Source organism: Schistocerca americana, chromosome 1, assembly GCF_021461395.2.
Source record: "Schistocerca americana isolate TAMUIC-IGC-003095 chromosome 1, iqSchAmer2.1, whole genome shotgun sequence".
In the NCBI taxonomy this organism is placed as follows: Eukaryota; Metazoa; Arthropoda; class Insecta; order Orthoptera; family Acrididae; genus Schistocerca; species Schistocerca americana.
In genome coordinates, this window is record NC_060119.1 from 378,018,506 (window position 1) to 378,039,202 (window position 20,697).

Genomic DNA, 20,697 nt, shown 5'->3' on the forward strand with positions numbered 1-20,697 from the left:
TTTCTGTTTCTCTTTTGTTCATGCATCATGTCTTGTGTATCCTACCATGAAGCAGAAAGTTCTTCAGGGCTGCAGAATGATTGAAAGTATACTTTAATCTACTGGAAAATTAGAAAATTATGAGACAGACTGCAGGTCAGCACTTACCTGTGTTGACATGTAGACTACATTGCCAGTATCCTTTCACTCAGATCTGCTTTATGACATACTCAACTGTGGCATTGCAGCTAAGGTGAAAAAAGTGTTTAATCTATATAAGCATGCAATAAAAATATATGTAATAAGAATATTGTGTAAAGCTGATAACCTAATGCTTCCAATAGCCCCTTCAGGGATCTAGGGATGGTTAGACTTACATGCCAGTACTTCCTAAAGGTATTTGTGGTTAATAACAAGAGTGACTTTAGCAAGAACTCAGCACTTCACAATCATAATAGTAGAGGTAGAAATAATTTCTGCATAGACTATGCTTCTCTCTGTAAGACTCAGAATGGGAACAATTGTCTGGGGGAAAAAGTCTGTAACAGTTTGCCAGTGAAGATGAGGCAGAAAACTGAAAACCCCCAAATATTTAAATACAAAGTAAATGAATGCCTCATTAGCCATCCCACAATAAAATCTGCCTAACTCTAATATTTGTATCACATAGAACTTAATTTTGCTAGTATATAGACAGTTAATAGTGGTCTGTGTAAAGTTAAAATGTCTTGATTGAAGAATTAGACAATAACAGTAGATGAATAGCATAGAAGGTGGAGCAGTGGCTTTTTCAAAGTAGTAGTTTTTCTCCTTATGCACAGATATAAAGTAATCTAGGAGCACCATAATTATCATTGTTAGGAAATTGGCACTCATCGTAATTTTTTCTTAGCGTACTTTACAGAAGTGGTTGCTTCCTTCTCTTAACAAAAAACTTGAATCAGGCCACATCCCTGAAGGCTGTCCTTCATGATTGGTTTGATGGTACACAATGTGTAAATCTGCGTAAATGAATGAATGAGTGAATGAATGAATAACCCCAGGATGAGAGTACCTATTAATTTCCAAAGCTACTATACTGTGTGTACTTTTTATACTGGGTGTGACATCTATTGGTGACTGAGCATGGTGTACTGCACAATATTACATCAGTATTTGTGTAATTTTCAGACTCATAATTAGAGCGATTACAAATGGTACATTTTTAGGTTAGGTAATACCTTCAATTACAAAGGGCAAAAGCAAGCCATAAATCCTTACTTGCCCCTAGGCAGCAAGTGAGGTGTTTAAGTGTGGATGCATGGATGTAAAATGGCTAGTCTATACTGACAGATGTGGTCCACTTAGTGGTGCAGTTATGACCATGCAGAAAACATAAGGCAGGAAAGTTTGTGACATTCGTGGGAAGATTGTTCAACACAGACAAAAAACAACAAACACACTGATTTGTGTACATATTAAGGTAACATATATAAAAATATCTGCACCTATACCCATTATACCCTGTATGTCTATTAGTACCAAAAGCTCAGAAATTTTGCCTCCTGATGGTAAGTAGGCAACAGTTCTGTCTGGAAAGTTGAAATAATTATTTAACAGTGAAAAGTACATCAGAAACTACCACTGTAGCATGTATTTGAAAATAATTGTCGTACTTAAACTCTATTTCGATTTTAAAAAAGACTATTGCTGATGATCATAGAGTTGTATTTTGAAAAGAGCTGCTGATATCCTAAATCTACTAAGAAAATGTTGTCTGCTTACTTATAATTGTTTAATATTAGGGTAGTCTGGGAAACTATCTGCCTGACACAAAGTTAGGACTGAAATTTAGTCATGCTGGTACATGTTGTGCATTTTCATAAATCAAGTATCTGCTTAATGTGCAGAAGATCTAGGGGATTAAAAGGGTGTGCTTTGTGATTTTTGTTCAAACTGGTAAACCAGAATATCTGGCCATTATAAAATTCTTCGTTTTGTGCTGTTTGTTGTAAACAGTAATTCATTCAAAAGTTGGTAAGTTCTGTATTAGTTAGTGACTAATTATACAAATATAGTTAGCTGATACTTCATTCTGAGGGGCACACAAATGCTTATGCTTAGTCAGAACAAGTAACGATGAACAGTTAATTCATCTGCATTGTGTCATGGCAACAAAGACATATAGGTCATAAAGGACATGTGGGCCATATATAAACTGAACTTCATTGCAGATTAAATAATAATAATAATAATAATAATAATAATTTGATACATGTTCAATTACCCGAAAGTTCCTAAATGCAATATAACACATACCGTACAGTTAAAAGGAAGTGACGCTTGATCAAGGTCCGCGTCACTCCATTTTTAACCGGACTTAACATCTGAGAAAGTGAAGGAAATAATAATATTGCATGAAATGTTTTCTGTTGTAGAAATTGCTTGGAGCAGAACACACATCATTATAGATTTTCTGCTTTGAACTGCCTCCCTCATCTCTCAGAATATTATCTTCTTCCAGAATGCAGTATACAGCACAAGTATGCATTACTACCTACTACACTACTGCCAGGGGTTTCAAATCTCCGAATCTAGGTGATTTGATAATTTGTAGAAGTAACCACAATTAGAATGTATTTTAGAACTTTTATCCCTCTAATAGAGGTGCACTTAACAGGCATTCTATCATTTTAAACTGTGTGGTGCACCAGAACACAAGTCTAGGCCCAAAATGAGAATACTAAAACTAATTGTAGATTTTCACATCTTTGTAGAGAATCTCTTTATTCCTGATAAAATACTCATGATTTAGCACAATTTTTTGAAATAATAGTAATGCTGGAGGTAACAAATGAAAGTAATGAGTATATACAATGTGAACCATTTTTTCAAAATGATTAAAAAGGTCTTTGAAGGATGTATTAAGACTTGTAGTCTGAAATCGTCAAATTGCCCAAAAAATGTTCCAGAACTCATTAGACACCAAAAATACACAAAATAATTTCTTTAAAGCACCTGTAGATAGAACCACAGATGTTGCAAATAATACTAAACTAAGGCATTCCACCGAGTCTAATGTGTGAGTTTTCTTTTTCAATTTGCACTCATTTATTGGTATAATCAAAAACTGAATGCTGTCTACTTATTGCGTTCCAGTGTTGGAACACACTAATGCTGTAACTTTAGTGTCCATAAAAAGAACTGAACTCTATAATATTTACTCTTATCAAAATACATTGAGTGTTTTTTTACTCCACAGCAAGGACACTAATGCTTGTTAATGCAGTGACATTCAGTGCAAATATGGGTGGTTCAAATCCTGAGGAGAGATGGAATTTTGATTAGGGAGGGGAGGTTTTAGGGTGTAGTTCCTGACCTTGTGCTAATATCCTAGTTTAAATTTTAAACTTCTCCTGAGCATATCAGAGTGAAAGCATATAATGCTGTTGGTGACAAGATTTCTGTTGCATGAGTATGTTAATTTCAGTGGTCTCTACTTGAGACAAGTTGACAAAGTTCTGGCACCAGGTTTCATTCTCTTTATTCTCACTCATTGTCATCAACATTACAAACATGGCCAGGCTCCTGGAGAGCAAGGATGGGCTCTAGGATAAGTCTTTTCAAACTGTCTGACTCGATTACAAAATGTACTCTAAAGCTTTGTTAATATTTTTAGTTTGTGGAGTCCTGTAACCAAATCTGATAATCTACTTTTGCTCATTAAAATTTGAAGAACATTCTTTATTCTTTCCAGCATGCTAAACAATCTTTCAGCTCTAGCCACAAACACTGATAAGTAAGAAAATAACTTAGAACAACACAAATGTTTGGGAAAATGTTGTTTAGTTTTTTTTCTTAGAATTTTATTTAGGAGCTGAAATGGAGTTGTTTCTTCCACTACATCTATTGCCATATCACTACTACAAAATTTAGACTATCTTTTTCTCCTCTTTTCACACTCTACTCTGTATTAGCTAGCCTACAGACACAAGAAGCTGAACTGTTTGTTTAGAGCAAGCACAGTGGCCTGTGAGGTTGTCTGTAACAGCATCTAGAACAATGTAAAACAAAAGTTTCTTTTAATTTTTCTTTAGGACGATTACTACCACTCTCAGCTGCCTGCTAAGAATTTTTTAATAAAGCACTTTTCTGGGAAATTTGGAATTATGCGCAAATGGCTACTCATAGATATACATTATTGCAAAATCTCTACCTCTGTCCTCATAACACTAGTGCAACATCCAATGTTACTTCTGTTGCCTCTAAAATGATCCTTCTATAGTTTATGGCTGCTAGTACTTTATACTACACTGGTGACATGGGCACACATTATTCAAACAGTATTCTGGTAATTCACTACCTATTCATGATATGTATAGTTTCAGCACTTATGACAACTCCTTTAAGCACAGAGAAATTATTATCTAATAAATGTGCCAGGAAGTCCCCTGTAGCTGTTTAGGTCCTAGCAATAGAATCCCAGCTCACTCCCTGTCTAGTTGGGCCCAAGCACAACACTGAACACTTAACACAACACCAATACTCAAAATTTATTCTCCACATAGAAACGGTATGCAGAAAAAAAAAAAAAATCTTTCCAATCAGGCAGCTAAAACTACTACTCACGGTCTCTCTACCAACAGTACCATGACTTCCTCTTTAGTCTCGTGTTATTTCAAAATATTTCATTAAGTTCGCTTAAAATTGAAGGCTAGTGCTATTTTTATTTGAATACTCATAATACCTGTGAGGAGAACAAAATTTGGATCTTATGCATCTTCATTCTAAAATACAACCTGACAATGAAATTATAGGATGGCTCAGTTCAGTTGTTGGATGAAATCCAAACCGTCTCTAATGATATTGTTTATGTGCCTATTTTTTTAAAAAATCCTGTTGTAGATAGCCTTCCTTAAAAAATCTGAAGAAACTAACAACAATAAATAGACTGGTCCTTACTATTGTTACAACTTCTTTTTGTGAAGGGGCTTCACTAAAGCATATTTAAGTCTGTCTGGAAAATAGCACTTCCTAGTGTTTCATTACTGTAACAACTTAATTTATTACATTAATGGACGTTCCAAGGTGGAAACAATAAACAAAAGATAAGAAAGGTAACTATTCATCCTTCCCTACTTGAAATATAACACATAGAAATTGGAACAGGACAGAGAAATTCGTAGCTTCCAGCCAACTGTTATTTTTCTATAGACTGATTAATGAACAATGTCAGTTCATGCATTCAAGACTTGGATGAGGACTGCATTGTTGCCAGTTTCAAGAGGTAGTTGCAGTCTGTGCACAGGGGGACTCTGTACTTCAGAAATGCGTGATCCTGCAAATTATGCCTCGCTTATGTAGAATTTGTCACATACCACCATCATCAGCCATGACAAATCAGAAGGAAAGGGAATAAAAATTCACTACATAACTCACTTCAATCACATTTAACAGTCATAGTGGCTACAGTTTTTATAGCACAATGCTCAGGACGTTACTGAAAGCTCATTGGCTGTTGAAGATGCACAGAATGAGTCTAAAGAAGACTGGTGTTATTTGTAACACAGACTACAGGGCAAGTACAAACACAGATGGGTGGATTTAGATGCCTGTGCAGCCATGGATGAACAATTGTGGGCCTCTTTGTGGTTTATGTGAGAATACACTTAAACTAGAAAACAAAGAGATGACTCAAAAATAAGACTCAGTATGTATGGATGAAAAAATATTTTTTCTTTGAAAAATACCATTGTAATCTAATAAATACTAAGCTAGCAGTAGCTAATAAACAGCAGCTATGTAATAAAACTGAGGAGGCAGCAGCTTTATCCAAAACAGTGGCTACCTTACTAACTGAACTGATTAAATTTAGGTGGTGTAAGGTTCTCGTTCTTGAAGGGATCCACAGAATATGCCCACCAGACTCATCTCCTGATGTAACGGAAAACTTTGGAGAAAACCTCAGTTCACTTGTACATAGTTCCCCAATCATATTGTAATCATTATTGGAGGCTTTAATCATCAAACGATTAATTGAAAAAGTTACAGTTTTGTTAGTGGTGGGCGTGATAACACATCTTGTAAAACATTACTAAATGCCTTCACTGCATACTTCCTCAAATAGATAGTTCAGAACCCCACTCACAATGGAAATATATTGGGTTTAAGGGTAACAAATAGACCTGACCTCTTTGAGGATGTGCACATTGAAACTGGTATCAGTGACTATGACGCAGTTGTGGCAACAATGATTACCGAAGTATAAAGTACAACTAAAATGAACAGAAAGATAGATACAAGGATGATTTGGAAAGTTCTCAGAATCACCATGAGAGGTCAGCACTAGTCCAATGAGTTGTTCGCGTGATATTTATTGGACTGTTGTCTGTAAACACATGCCACATCAGTGCTCTTGGAAGAGAGCTGTGTCGGTGACGTGGCTCTGTTGTTGTTCCTGGATAGTGATTTGCAAAGATGGAAAAAATCGAGATTCAAGCAGTGATTAAGTACTTCCTAAAGAAAGGTATGAAAGCAAAGGACATTCATGCCGATTTCCAGAATACACTGGAGGACTCTGCTCCTTCATATTCATCTGTTGCCAAGTGGACAAATGAATTTAAATTTGGTTGGGAGAGCTTAGATGATGATCTATGCAGAGGTTGGCCAAGATGTGTCACTCCTCCAGAAATCACTGCAAAAGTGCGCAAAATGGCCATGGTGGATCGCCGATTGAAAGTGCATAAAATTGCTCATGCTTACCAGATGTCATCTGAAAGGGTATACCATATTTTAACTGAAGAACTAGAAATGATAAAATTATCAGCAAGACAGGTGCCATGACTCTTGATGCTGGATGAAAAAACGCTCAAGAACGGACGTATCAGAGCAATGTTTGGCCCGTTTTAGTAGAATTGTTCCCACAGATGAAACTTGAATGCACTACTATACCCCAGAGGCAGAAAGACAGTCAAAGCAGTGGAAACATGCTGATTCTCTGTCACCAAAGAAAGCAAAGACAATTCCTTCAGCAGGGAAGGTCATGGCATCAGTGTTCTGGGATGCAAAGGGGATTCTGTTTGTAGATTATCTCCCCACTGGCCAAACCATTACTGGGCAATACTATGCTAACCTCCTGGGCAAATTGCAACAAAAGATACATGAAAAAAGGCCAGGTTTAGCCAGGAGGAAAGTCATCTTCTATCAAGACAATGCACGTCCGCACAATGTGCTGTCGCCATGGCAAAATTACATGAACTAACGTATGAATTGTTGCCACACCCACCTTATTCACCTGATATGGCTCTGTCAGACTTCCATCTCTTCCCAAAACTGAAAATTTTTCTTGGTGGACAAAGATTCACTTCAAACGAAGAATTGGTTGCCGGAGTTGACAACTATTTTGCAGGCCTAGAGGAAACTCATTTTGAAGATGGGATCAAGGCACTGGAACAGTGTTGGACCAAGTACATTAATCTACAAGGAGATTACATTGAAAAATGAAAAAAAAAAGTTTAAGTGATGTAAGTACTTTTTTTATTCCATTCTGATAACTTTTCAAACCACCCTCATATGTTCAGTAAACTACATAAAAAAATCAGCACAGGGCAGGAGCATGTAGAGGAACTGTGGTTCAAGTTTAAAAGAATAGTTAACCAAACAATGGATGGGTACACACCCAGTAGGCAGTTCGTAACAGGAGGGAACCTCCATAGTATACAGTCGCTGTGAAGAAACCTCAAGAGGAACAGAGATTACTGCCTAGTAGGTGTAAAACAAAGTGCTGGACTATGGATAGAGAGATGCTGAATGAAATGCATTTGGCTGTCAAGAGAACAATCCATGATGCCTTTGGTGATTACCGTAGCAGAATATTGTCAAGTGATCTTTCATAGAAACCAAAGAAATTCTGGTTGAATGTAAAGGCTAAAGTGCCACCAAAGTTAGTGTCAAGTCCCTAGTGAATAAGACAGGAACTGAATTTCAGGGTAGCAGAACAAGAGCTGAAATGCTTAACTCCGTTTTCAAATGTTCCTTTACAAAGGGTAACCCAGGAGACTTGCCTCAATTTAATCATCAGACCACTAGAAAGTTGGATTAAATAAGTATTAGTGTCAGGGGAAAAAGTCATTAAAATTAAACAGGCCCCAATGGAATCTCTCTCAGCTTCTGTACTTAATTTGCAGCTGAGCTAGCCCCTCTTCTAATTATAATCTATTGTAGATACCTCAAACAGAAAACTGTGCAAAGTAGTTGGAAGAAAGCAAAGGCCACACCCCACTACAGGAGTGGTAGTAGAAGTGATGCACAAAACTACCATCCAGTATCCTTGACATCAGTTTACTGTAGAATCTTAGAACATGTTCTGAGCTCAAACATAATGAGGTATCTTGAACAGAATGACCTCCTCAATGCCAACCATCATGGATTTCGAAAACACTGATCATATGAAACTCAACTCACACTTTTCTCACTTGATATACTGAAAGCTTTGGATCATGGCATTCAGATAGATACAGTATTTTTTTAATTCTAAAAAGCATTTGACTCAGTACCACGCCTATGCTTATTGTCAAAGTAGCGTCATATGCAGTATCAAGTGAAATTTGTGACTGGATTGAGGACTTTTTGATAGGGAGCGCACAGCATGTTATCTTGGCTGGAGAGTCATTGTCAGATGTAGAAGTAACTTCGGGTGTGCCACAGGGAAGTGTATTGTGACTCTTGCTGTTCATGTTCTATATTAATCATCCTTGGAGACAGTATTAATAGTAAAATCAGGTTTTTAGCAGATGATAAAGTTATCTATAATGAAGTACTATTGAAAGAAGCCACATAAATACTCAGCCAGATCTTAATAAGATTTCAAAATGGTGCAGAGATTGGCAACTTGCTTTACATGTTCAGATGTGTAAAATTTTGCACTTAACAAAGTGAAAAAAATTAGTATGCTATTAATATAATACCAATGAGTCACTGTTGGAATCCTTAACTCATACAAATACCTGGGTGTAACACTTCTTAGGAATATGAAATAGGTTCTGTTTGAGGTAAAGCAGGTATTAGACTTCGGTTTATTGGTAGAATACTGGGGAAGTGGAATCAATCTACAAAAAACAATACTTACAAATCACTGGCACAACCAGTTCTAGAATATTGCTCCAGTGTGTGGGAGCCATACCAGATAGGACTAACAGGGGATACCGAATGCATACAGAGAAGGGCAGCACGAATGGTCACAGGTTTGTTTAATCTAAGGGAGAGTGTCACAGAGATACTGAAGGAACTGAACTGGCTCTTGAAGACAGATGTAAACTATACTGAGGAAGTCTATTGACAAAAGTCCAAGAACCAGCTTTAAATAATTACTCTAGGAATATACCCCAACTCCACACATAGGGATCGTGAGGATAAGATTAGAATAATTACTGCACGCACAGAGGCATTCAAACAGTCAGTCTTCCCACACTCCATATGTGAACGGAACAGGAAGAAACCCTAATAACTCGTAAAATTAAACACTTGCCTCCACCTCATGGTGGTTTGCTGAGTATAGATATAGAATGAACGGATGCTAATGATACCTCTGTGCTGCTGTTGTGTGTTCCCACATGCCATACATTAATCATACTACAGGCACGTGGCTGACATTTCCCCTTGTGTAATACCTCACAGTTTTCAAGAGAATAACATTGGATCAAGTCAACAATGATCACATCATATCTCCTGCTATACCTGTTTTAAATGTACTTGGCACAACTAAAACCATCATTTGAAGACTACAGGTGAATTTTATGAAACCTGTCTCAGTACATAATTCATAGCAACTGTTCAATCCTAAATTATCCACTACTAACGTGAAATAGTTACGGTCATCATGTTTAAAAGAATTTCCTTGGCTTGTGCTGTCAGTCTTATGGTTAATAAGCATACAACAAATCTTGTCTTACTCTAGTGGACCTTATTCTGTTCTCAATGTAAGTATATAGATTCCAGATTGTAATGGAATGTCATATTCTTGTGCCATCCACAACATATGATTTAGAAGTTTTTAAACTACTTGTATTGTTTCATTTTTAAGACAATACATGATATTTTCCACTTACTCTACGTATATTGTGTAAAACTCGCAGTTATCAGCATTGTCATACCAGCTAATATAAGAAGCACCTGGGCTACTTTCTGTGTGTGGAACAAGCGGTTTTCTCTTCCATGTGCTATGGCTGTTTATTTACAAAAGTCACTACTGATTTTAACTTTTGTCCCCACGGAACTATTTGAAATTTCACTACTAAAACTACAGATTTCTTCTCTATTATAGGACCAATAATACACTATTCTGTATCAAAGCTTTCTTTTTATTCACATTATGACCATAATGCACATCACAAAATTAAATACAACATGCAATTGCGATATAAAAATCTCATTCTCCAATTGTTGGAAGACGAATTGTAAGTTACGCCTGTATATTAAATTATTACTTAATTATTGAGCTGTTTTCAATTTTTCATGTACGCATATATATTAAGTACAATATCTATAGTACAGACTAGGATTTCACATACATTTCATTTCATAATGACATTCGCTTCATTATGTACAATTAATTCACAATTCTACTAGGAAAATAGTGAATGTTCATAAAATTGAAAGATAAAAGCACTTGGGTGATGTGTCTGCTTACGAAGTGTGATAAAATTTTACTTTTTTGGACTGTGTCAATGAGCTAAATTGACAAAACTTCCTAACAATTTGGATATGGCCAGTAAATCAAATGGCAATTTTAGTCTTACAATCAGAGTGTCCTTCTCATACAAAACCTACACAATGTCCATAATTCATTGTGCACAGCAAACAGCTATCAAGAACTTGCTTCTGTGCTCTAGTGACTGATCACAATTCTAGTACTAATTACTGAATTTCAAATGCACTCGCAGAGCACTAGATGCCATCTTTCTGCTGTTACTTGAACGCACATAATAAGTTCTGCATATCAAAATAGACAACTTTGTAGAAAATATGTATTGTAAAAAACCATGGAGGGAATAATTTATGTAATACAATTACACTTAAATCAGAAGACGAGAATACAAAACACATTATAAAGCAGCAGTCTTCCTGTCTACAAATTAGGCGACACCTAAGAACAGGATGCAGCCGTCGACCGTGCAGGAAGGTTCAAGCAGACCTCACGGAGAGAGGAGTAGCAGACGGAGGCCCGTGCCGACAAGCGGCGAGGCGCGCCATCACAAAGACACAAGCTTTGCAGGAACAGCATCTGGAGAAGCTAAGTCGGCACTGTTGCGTTGCTGGCTTGAGCAAGAGGGAATGAGAGGTGCTGACACAGGCGTGAGGCCGGTTCCCCCTTCCATAAGAGAATCAAAGTTGAATGGCATTCCAGCTGAAGGTGTAGTGACAGGAACACCTGCGACCTCAGACACAGATGCTGCCACTTTCAGTGTCCCAGCAGCGGGGGTGAAAGCGGCCGCTACAGGCAATGAGTTTGGCCTCGGCGGCTTGGCTACACCACCGGTACCTGCAACAGGCCCCGGCAGTGACGGTTCTGGTGCTAATCGTTTGGCTGGAGGTGGTCCGTGAGGATCCTCATCCGTTTCACGTTTCACGCACATCTCCTCACTGACTGATGTCGGCGGACGATAATCGAACGGCTTGACATCGAGAGGTGAGCACGATCCAGCGGTTCCATTCAGTCGGCAGTGTCTCTGGTGAGCTTCCAATAAGAACTCTAAGTCTTCTTTCTGTTGCGTAAGTTGCTGAATTTCCAATTGTAAACCTTGTTTCTTCTGCTCCAACCCCTCTGTTTCCTGTAAGAAGAGAAAGACACATTTTACATCTTTGTTCCACATTTTATGAAAAGAAAAGATAATACACTTGAAATAAAAACTTATTATAAACTTCATTTAGTTTAAGGAGTTTTGCTTAAGAGCTGTTACATGAAGTAAGAAAACAGGGTTTCTTAAATTGAGGGGAAGAAAGTACCTGCAATAAAGCATTTGTATGATCCAGTCTCCTCTTTCGGCATCTGGCAGCAGCCATTTTGTTTCTTTCACGCCTCACACGTCTTCTCTCCTCCTCCTCAGGCGAAATCTAGAAAAGGAAGGATTAACATTAGCATTTCTTTTAACAAATTGATGGCTGTCATTATGTCTTTTGGAGTTAATACACCATATTTTTGTGCAACTTTATTTGAATATTTTTTTTGTTAGCTTAATGTGCATGTCAAGAGATGAAAACACTAACTCCAGTATTCTTCGTCGGCCGCCGCCCGCCTACGTTGCGACGTGGAGCTGCAGTAACATTAGCAGCAGTGACTGGAATTGTAGCAGTGGTGGCCACTGTTGTTGGTAATACTGAAGCAGTTGTAACAACAGTGGGACGAGCAGCTTGTTGACCCACATCTGCTTGCCATGCGGGTTTGCTTTCCAAGAGACTCATGTACGTGCCGCCAACTAAAGTTAAAAAAATTAAAATACAAATAAGTCTTAAAAAGTAATTTCACAGTTTCAGTAAAATGGAATACAAAATTTCTGAGTCATCAAATATTAGTAATATTCTGTAGAAAATTACAACTGTCTATAGATAGAAGAGACACACAGTAGTGAGCACTCAGAGATCTTACTTTTGAAAGAAAGTAAAAGGAGACTGACGGCAATACTGAGGGAGACTGATGGCAGTACAGACAAATTAAGGATGCACAAAAATCTATGCACTGAATTGCATAATTTGAAATATCTGATTAATCAACTGCAGTGTAATGATACTGAAGGAGATCCCTATTCATGGCAACTGCAGTATAATGATAGTGAAGAAGAGCCCTGTTCATGGAATGCAGTACATTGCATTATATGAAAAAGAAGCAAAACTGTGTAGTAAAGAAACATTTAGCAATGCTTGACACTTTTAGTCTATTAAAATGTGAAACTTCCTGGTAGATTAAAACTGTCTGCCAGACCGAGATTCGATCTTGGGACCTTTGCCTTTTGCAGGCAAGTGCTCTACCAACTAAGCTACCCCATCCTCACAGCTTTAATCCTGCCAGTACCTCGTCTCCTCTGCAGAGTGACAATTTCATTCTAGAATTAAAATTTGAATGTTCGTGATGACAAGCAATGAGATTAGAATCTAGTACCATTGAAAGTTAAGGAAATTAACAGGAAAATGCACAGAACTGTCAAATTTGCCTAAAATATTATTAACTTTCACTTATAAGTCCAAAACTATAACATTAAAATAGTACAATATTTCTAATTTACACACCTTGTGATACTGGCTGCACAACGGGAGGGACGAAGCCAGCCTCGTTTTGATGAGAGCTGACCTCACACTCCAGATCAATCAATGTTTGTTCAATATTACGTAGTGTGGTGGGAGTCAGTGTAGCTGTAGTTCTTGTAGGTACACCAGAGTTCAGGCCATCCAGAGTGACAAACTGGAAAGAGGAAAAGTTACTGTCAGTAACACACTTTGAAACCGTTTAATAAAGATTTATGTTGCAGTGAAAGTAAATTGGAAAACAGTATGTTACATTCTCTGCTGTGGTACGAAGCGAAAGGGTTTTCAATTGTCATATGACGAAATGGGGTTTCAGTACAACATTCAACCGAAACTGTCAGGAAAGAACATCAATAATTATCACAGCAACCTGCTTTACCCAAAAAGAATGCAGTTCGCGTACGGGAAAATTTAACTAGTGTTATTTTTGGCTCAATGAATCAGATCAGATACCTTTTCCAGTACCAAGTCTCAGTTTATTGTCATTATGTGACCACGCTGCCAATGACGCAGTAAATGGATGAGAAAAGCAGCTTTTCTAATGCACAACGGGCGATTACGCATCTTTTTTCGCGATGGGTACTATGACGTAGGCTTTACCTGCTGAAACCACAACTCCGGCGGGATGAGGCTGCTCAAATCTATCGGCTCCATTTCGGCGTGTTTTTTTCGAATGTATCCCGTCAGATCGATCGTATAGCTCCTTCCCTCGTATCGTAGGCCGAAGAAAGGAGATCGTTCGTTCGAGTACGGAGGGCGGCGCGGACCCGTGCTCTCGTTGCGCCGAGTGGCCGCCTAACTGCGGCTGTTTTTAACTCTTGCCCGCCCGCTGCTGAATTTTCTTCTCTCCCTACTGCCCGACGCCACCAGCACCACAGTTTTGGCACTTCGCCGAAGCCAGGGCTACCCAAAAGCATCTCACAGTACGAATAACTACTGGAAGACGCTCATGCCCGACAACTGGCTGAAGAAACTGCAGGTTTTTTCTTGATACCACCGAGAGCCAGTATGATCCGAACCACTAATACTCATTTTTTTTCTATTATCCTGAAACTATTTTTTTCAAGTAACAATACAGACATTTACGTACACAGACTTTCACGTACAAGCTGTTGTGGAACTTTCTTAGCCCAACGTGGGGCATTCTGGAAGGTGAGTCAAAGAGGCGCGTTGTGGATTTCCTCGGAGTGCAGGCTGCGGCATGTCCGGTCCGGAAATTCCTTCTGCCGCCCACAACGTCGCTACCTTCTGGGCGTCACTCTCGAGCACCACACATCAAGGCTAATACGGAGCCGCGTTTGCACACTATCTTCAGATATGTTACTTAATCAACTATGAGGAACATTTTCCGAAGACCAGTCTCCATTTCTCGAATGTCTGCGACGGAAAGACCATATAAAGATAAAATTTAATGGACCACTTTTAATATTAGGTCAATAATCATCTCGAGTATTTGTACATATTCCTATCTGCGTGGCAGGAATTATTAACGATTTTTGGGTCTTATCCTATACTCGATTTCAGTCTGAAAACATCAGAATACGCGAAAATATCAGGGTCCGGCAGCACGAAGCTGAAGCATGGCAGGACCACCACTCCTCTCTCCATGGAACGTGAAGCTAACGTTTTAAGAAATTGCTGTTTCACGAACGCCTTAGTTTTGACACACGTTGTACTGACAAAGAGACGTTGCCTGTCATTAAAATGTCAGACTGGAACAATAGGCCTGTTTCTTGTTGATGACGAAAAATATCTGGAGCACACTGCGCTGGGATACACCTTGTAAATCTGCCATTCCTAGAAACGACAGTTAACGAACACCATGACCAAAAGAACAAACGCCACCCGTAATACGGTAGGAAACTTTCATTTTACTTGGATGATGCTACATGATAGTCAAGTTTCCATATTTGTGCGATTTCATAAGAAGCGTAAACTTTTGAAAAACGTAACTTGCATTTTACATTTAAAAAAGTACAGTGTCAGAACAATCAAAAGCGCGATGTCGGGAACTCACCACTTTATTCTAAGGGTTTGGAATGCTAGCACAGCACACAAAGAACTGTCCAGATGGACAATGGCTGGAACACATATCTCTTTCACGTGACAACTCGGTCATGTGACTGCCGTCTGGACCTCTGGCACCGCCCTTACTGCCAGACCAACTTGCGCAAGAGGAAACTCCACGCCTTATTTGCCATTGCTGTATTGCTCATATATGGCAATAACCATCGCAGTTTGGAATACTACCGAAATCTCAAATATCACTCTTTGCTTTACGTACTCTACAACACGATAATGCAAAATCGGTTACTTTAATCATGAAGGTAAGTAAACTAAAGGAGTTGGTGCGAATTAGTATTAACTTTACTATCTAGTTACAAGAACGGCAGATTTCTATAGCGTCCAAAATCTTCATTTCATTTCGTTCTCTATTGCTACAGTGCGAGGTAATGACTTGGCAACGCCGTGCTCTCTCCAAGAAACGCATGACGTCATTCTGACGTCACAACAATTCAGGCCCTGAAATGCCACCTGACTGACGCAATGCAACGAATAACGATGCGTGTGCAGGATTTCGCATCAAATTTCTGAAATTATGTCGTCTGACATTGGACATCCGTAGGCACATCATAACAACCGTTTGGCACTAAACGGGCTGCTAAAATCAGAGGGCACATGTCGAATAACAGAAAAAAATTAACGTATATTCCCTGAATTGCAAATTTTTATGGAACGCAGATAATCAGTAACCACTACATGGCACAGTACGAATCGGAGAAATAGCAAGGGTTGCAATAACGCACATGAGCAAGAATGCTTCGGCGAGATTACTTCAATATCATTGTACACCAATATCGCTGCACATTGTTGTTGGCTTTTAGAATAACTATATGCGATGTGTGTGTGTGACAGATTAAGACTGACGCAATTATCAAAAAAGTTTCAGAAAAATACAATATAGTCTTCGGTATGACTTAGCACCTAATCGTTCTACGTACCATTCGTTGTTTATCGCTGTTGCGACTCCAATCAGAGTACATAGTCAGCAATTGATCGTCCTCTCTGTCCAACACTTGAGAACTCAAAGGTACCAGCTGAGGCATCAAATCCAAATTCATAAGGTCCGACGGGAGACGAAAAAGCTGAACGCTGCGAGCACTTCGCGACACAACCTCACTCGGCCTCTCTCCACGAGCGACTAACAGCCGTTCGGCGCGCGCCGTCACTTTTACAAGGTCGGCGCGCAGCGGCTGACGTCATGCGGCGTTGCTAGTTCGCGGAACTCCACTATCTCGCCTTCCGCAGGACAAAGTGCCCGCTGCCGCTTCTCGGTAGCGAACCCGCCACCTGTGCTAGGTCCTTCGCTTTACTGGCGTTTTGACATACTTTCTTCCGGGCGATGGTCGAACGCATTAACTGGCATAATACCAAATTCAAACACCGTTCACAAATACAAATTCTAGAACGTTCTCTCATGAATCAATTTTGCTAACTACGTTAGATTCTTTTGACACTGAAACTGTCTAAAAAAATGAAACTTTATCAAAGAACATTGGTAAGTCCGGTTTTAAGTGGCCTGCACACATCCAACGTTTGTTGACAATTGCATTATTAGTTTATCGAATCTTCGATATATGATATCGAAGGTCAAGACGTCGAATTACAGAAAAAAAGCGTGTCCCGCAATATGTTACCTATAGCTGGTAAGAAACCACGAACTGAGGAAATAGGACCGAGAATGCCTTAAAAGAAGAAACGACTTGTGGCATGATAATTTATTAACTACAATCAGAACCACGTATCCGAAAAATTTCATAAACTATTTCCGGATGAGTCTTACATCGTACTACGAATTACTAATGTTGATACGACATAAAATACCGAAGCAAAATACATTGCTGAGAGAGACAATTGCGCTCAGAGAGAAATTGAGAATACCGTAACAGATTTCTACCGACAGGCAGGTCATTCGAATGCTTGAAGCTAAGTGCTGTATTATCAGCACACGCAATCAACAAAATTGTAGAAACTTGTGAAGCAATTACACCTGCTCCGGAAAGATAAATTCTTACGAATTGTGATAATTTAGTGAGACACATACACTTTGCACACTTCTTACCAGTCACTGCATGTACACGGCGTACCATTCAAGCTAGAGGCGTTTTTCCACACACCTCTGTAATTGAACAAGCTAGTACTTAGTTTTCAAATTAATAAAAAAAAACAATGTCATAGTGAACCCTCCTGTGGCTATACGAAAGTCGTGAATACAATGACAGCTACTGCTTAACCCCGTAAAACTGTTTTGTGTGCTTGCTTAATAGGCTTATTTTTCAAAGACAGCATATTTTAAATATTTGTTTATATATTCCTATGAAGACTGACCCCACAGTGATTGCTATAGTGCTTTGGTCATAAAATGAATTGTAAAGGCGTGAATATCTATTAAAGGAAACAAAGACGAACTGAAGAACATTAACGCTACACGCAAACACTACTTGGCTAGTCAATGAAGCTCTGTCAAAAACCCGAACGGCAACCCGTCAATGACCTCACATGCTCACTACGCACTGACAATTCTAGTACATACATGTTATAAAATGTATATCTATGTATGTACATTCCATATCTCCTCCTACACCACCGGTTCACTGTCAACCAAACTTGGAACACATATCACTGTCTAGAAAGAATCACTGTGGAGGGGGCGGTAAGAACAACCCAAACTATCAAAAAGGTGTGTGGGGTGAAAAATAGTGCGCGAATATCCAATCTTTATTCAACCAGTATTTGAGAATGAAAGCACTTAGTGACTTGCAACGAACTTTACACATCATGTCAAACCTTTACGGGTCTTTTTTCTCGCTGACATGCCTCCACAAAATTATACAAGTAAAATACGTTTATCGCTTTCTGCGTTTTCACTTTCATGCAGTAGAACTGCTGCATCAAGTTTGACGTTTTAATTTATTACTACTTTAAGAGTAACTGTCTTTCTGACTCATTTTGCAGACAGTGTTCATAGATACCAATGAATGTACTTAAATTTATATCATTGTACGAATAATTGTTCAGGAGATACGATATTATAAAAATTGAGCTACATGAAAACTAAACTGTAGGATGACATTCTCTAGAAAAAAATGGTTCAAATGGCTCTGAGCACTATGGGACTTAACTTCTTTGGTCATCAGTCCCCTAGAACTTAGAACTACTTAAACCTACCTAACCTAAGGACATCACACACATCCATGCCCGAGGCAGGATTCGAACCTGCGACCGTAGTGGTCGCGCGGTTCCAGACTGTAGCGCCTAGAACCGCTCGGCCACACCAGCCGGCATTCTCTAGAGATACAGCTGAAATATGTGTACTAATATGTGTGAAATGTGTTAAATATATGTGACTTGTGGATATTCTGGCAAAGCTGCAGGTAAAAAGCTCCTCCTGAACCCCTGGATCGATTTCGACCACACTTGGTACACGCATTACTCACTATCTGTAAAGAAATACTGTGGAAGTAAGAACTATCAGCCTGCTACTTTAGTTGGGGGATAACTGGGTGATAGTGAAAGAAGGTGGTGAGAAGGAGATGGTCAGAGGGGGGGAGGGAGAGGTGGTCATAGAGAGCAACAGGAGGAAATGGACAGAGAAAAGGAAGAGTAAGAGAGGAAGGAGGAGTAGATTGACCTAGAGGGGTTGAAGAGGAGATGACTAACACCGGGTATTTGGCTAGTTGTGAGAATAATCTGGGTGTCATAAAAACTGTTCATCAATATTTCTGATACTGATAACATGTCAATAGGCACTGTCAGACAGTCAGTGTATCGATGGTTCTACAACACTACTACATGTGTGAGGACCTCTGATATATTGACAGATAACTGGAGACACATCCATAAACGTTAAAGTAAAAGAAACTGCAGCAAAACCAAATGAAAATCTGTTCCTTGAGACTACCATCGTCTGAAATACGTACATATTCATAGAAAATTAAATATGCTGTCTGTAAACTGAAACCGATTTGTGCAGTACTTTAAAAATGACTTTTCTCACAGTGTTTCTATCGCAACAGTAATCGTTTGCAAGTATGAACAATTTCACATCTATTATGTATTTTGCAGATTCGTTTGTACGACATTGGATGTACCAGGAAATATTCAGCGTAAGAATCTGCACCTTATCTGACGTCTTTTATGGATGGGTTCTGCCCTTTGACATTCGCTGGTTATGCAACGCTTGTCTTTGCCTGTGTATCTCGATATATTGACAGACCTAAAACGTACATTTGCACAACACATTCTTGCATGCCCAGTGTTTTGGCCAGTTCGCAAGCGGAAACTATTATACGCCGTTCCACAGTAGCTATCAATATGCTACGGTACGTGATTTATATTATAATGAAAAGACTATTTGCTACATTTTAACGTGAAAATTCACCATTAGTTAGATCTTTCCAATATTTTATCTTTTTGTTTTCGTGTATAGTCTACAACAGTACACGTATGACCACTTAAATGTAACAAGTTTTAAATATTTTTATCAACGTATTACCTGGTTCTTTATAACTAGGTTTACATGCACTCAATTTTCCGCCAATACTTGTAGTGATTTTTCGGTACTTATGATAGTCCCTTTTCAGTGTTCTAATTTAATCTCAATATACCGGGTGATCAAAAAGTCAGTATAAATTTGAAAACTGAATAAATCACGGAATAATGTAGATAGAGAGGTACAAATTGACACACATGCTTGGAATGACATGGGGTTTTATTAGAACCAAAAAAATACAACAGTTCAAAAAATGTCCGACAGATGGCGCTTCATCTGATCAGAACAGCAATAATTAGCATAACAAAGTAAGACAAAGCAAAGATGATGTTCTTTACAGGAAATGCTCAGTATGTCCACCATCATTCCTCAACAATAACTGTAGTCGAGGAATAATGTTGTGAACAGCACTGTAAAGCATGCCCGGCGTTATGGTGAGGCATTGGCCTCGAATGTTGTCTTTCAGCATCCCTAGAGATGTCGGTCGATCACGATACACTTGCGACTTCGGGTAACCCCAAAGCCAATAATCGCACGGACTGAGGTCTGGGGACCTGGGAGGCCAAGCATGACGAAAGTGGCGGCTGAGCACACGATCATCACGAAACGACGCGCGCAAGAGATCTTTCACGCGTCTAGCAATATGGTTGGTTCTAATAAAACCCCATGTCATTCCACGCATGTGTGTCAATTTTTACCTCTCTATCTACATTACTGCGTGGTTTATTAAGTTTTCAAATTTATACTGAATTTTTGATCACCCAGTACATGATAGATATGTACTCACTAGCTCCATCCCACAGTGTTACTCGCGGTTGAACAGCTGGTTATACACAAAAAGGTCTGCTTATGTACTTATCCCAATCTTCAATTAGTCCTCCCCCCTCCCC

The 20,697-nt window shown here is 38.9% G+C and overlaps 1 protein-coding gene across 3 annotated transcripts in view; it reads right to left on the reverse strand.

Annotated features, from left to right (window-relative positions):
- Nucleotides 1-10,295: 10,295 nt before the first annotated feature.
- The window catches only part of LOC124600806 (transcription factor kayak), a 101,382-nt gene continuing 90,980 nt past the window's right edge, over nucleotides 10,296-20,697 (reverse strand). The window contains exons 1-5 of one of the 3 annotated variants that reach the window (XM_047136192.1): nucleotides 16,257-16,438; nucleotides 13,240-13,411; nucleotides 12,223-12,431; nucleotides 11,962-12,069; nucleotides 10,296-11,786 (exon numbers count right to left, since the gene is read on the reverse strand). In XM_047136192.1, coding sequence (XP_046992148.1) covers nucleotides 11,208-11,786; nucleotides 11,962-12,069; nucleotides 12,223-12,431; nucleotides 13,240-13,411; nucleotides 16,257-16,376 — 1,188 coding nt within the window. In that variant the 5' untranslated portion in view covers nucleotides 16,377-16,438 and the 3' untranslated portion in view covers nucleotides 10,296-11,207. Of the gene's footprint in view, nucleotides 11,787-11,961; nucleotides 12,070-12,222; nucleotides 12,432-13,239; nucleotides 13,412-13,854; nucleotides 14,072-16,256; nucleotides 16,439-20,697 lie in introns of those variants that run through there. The other 2 variants (XM_047136195.1, XM_047136193.1) reach the window with 2 other exon arrangements.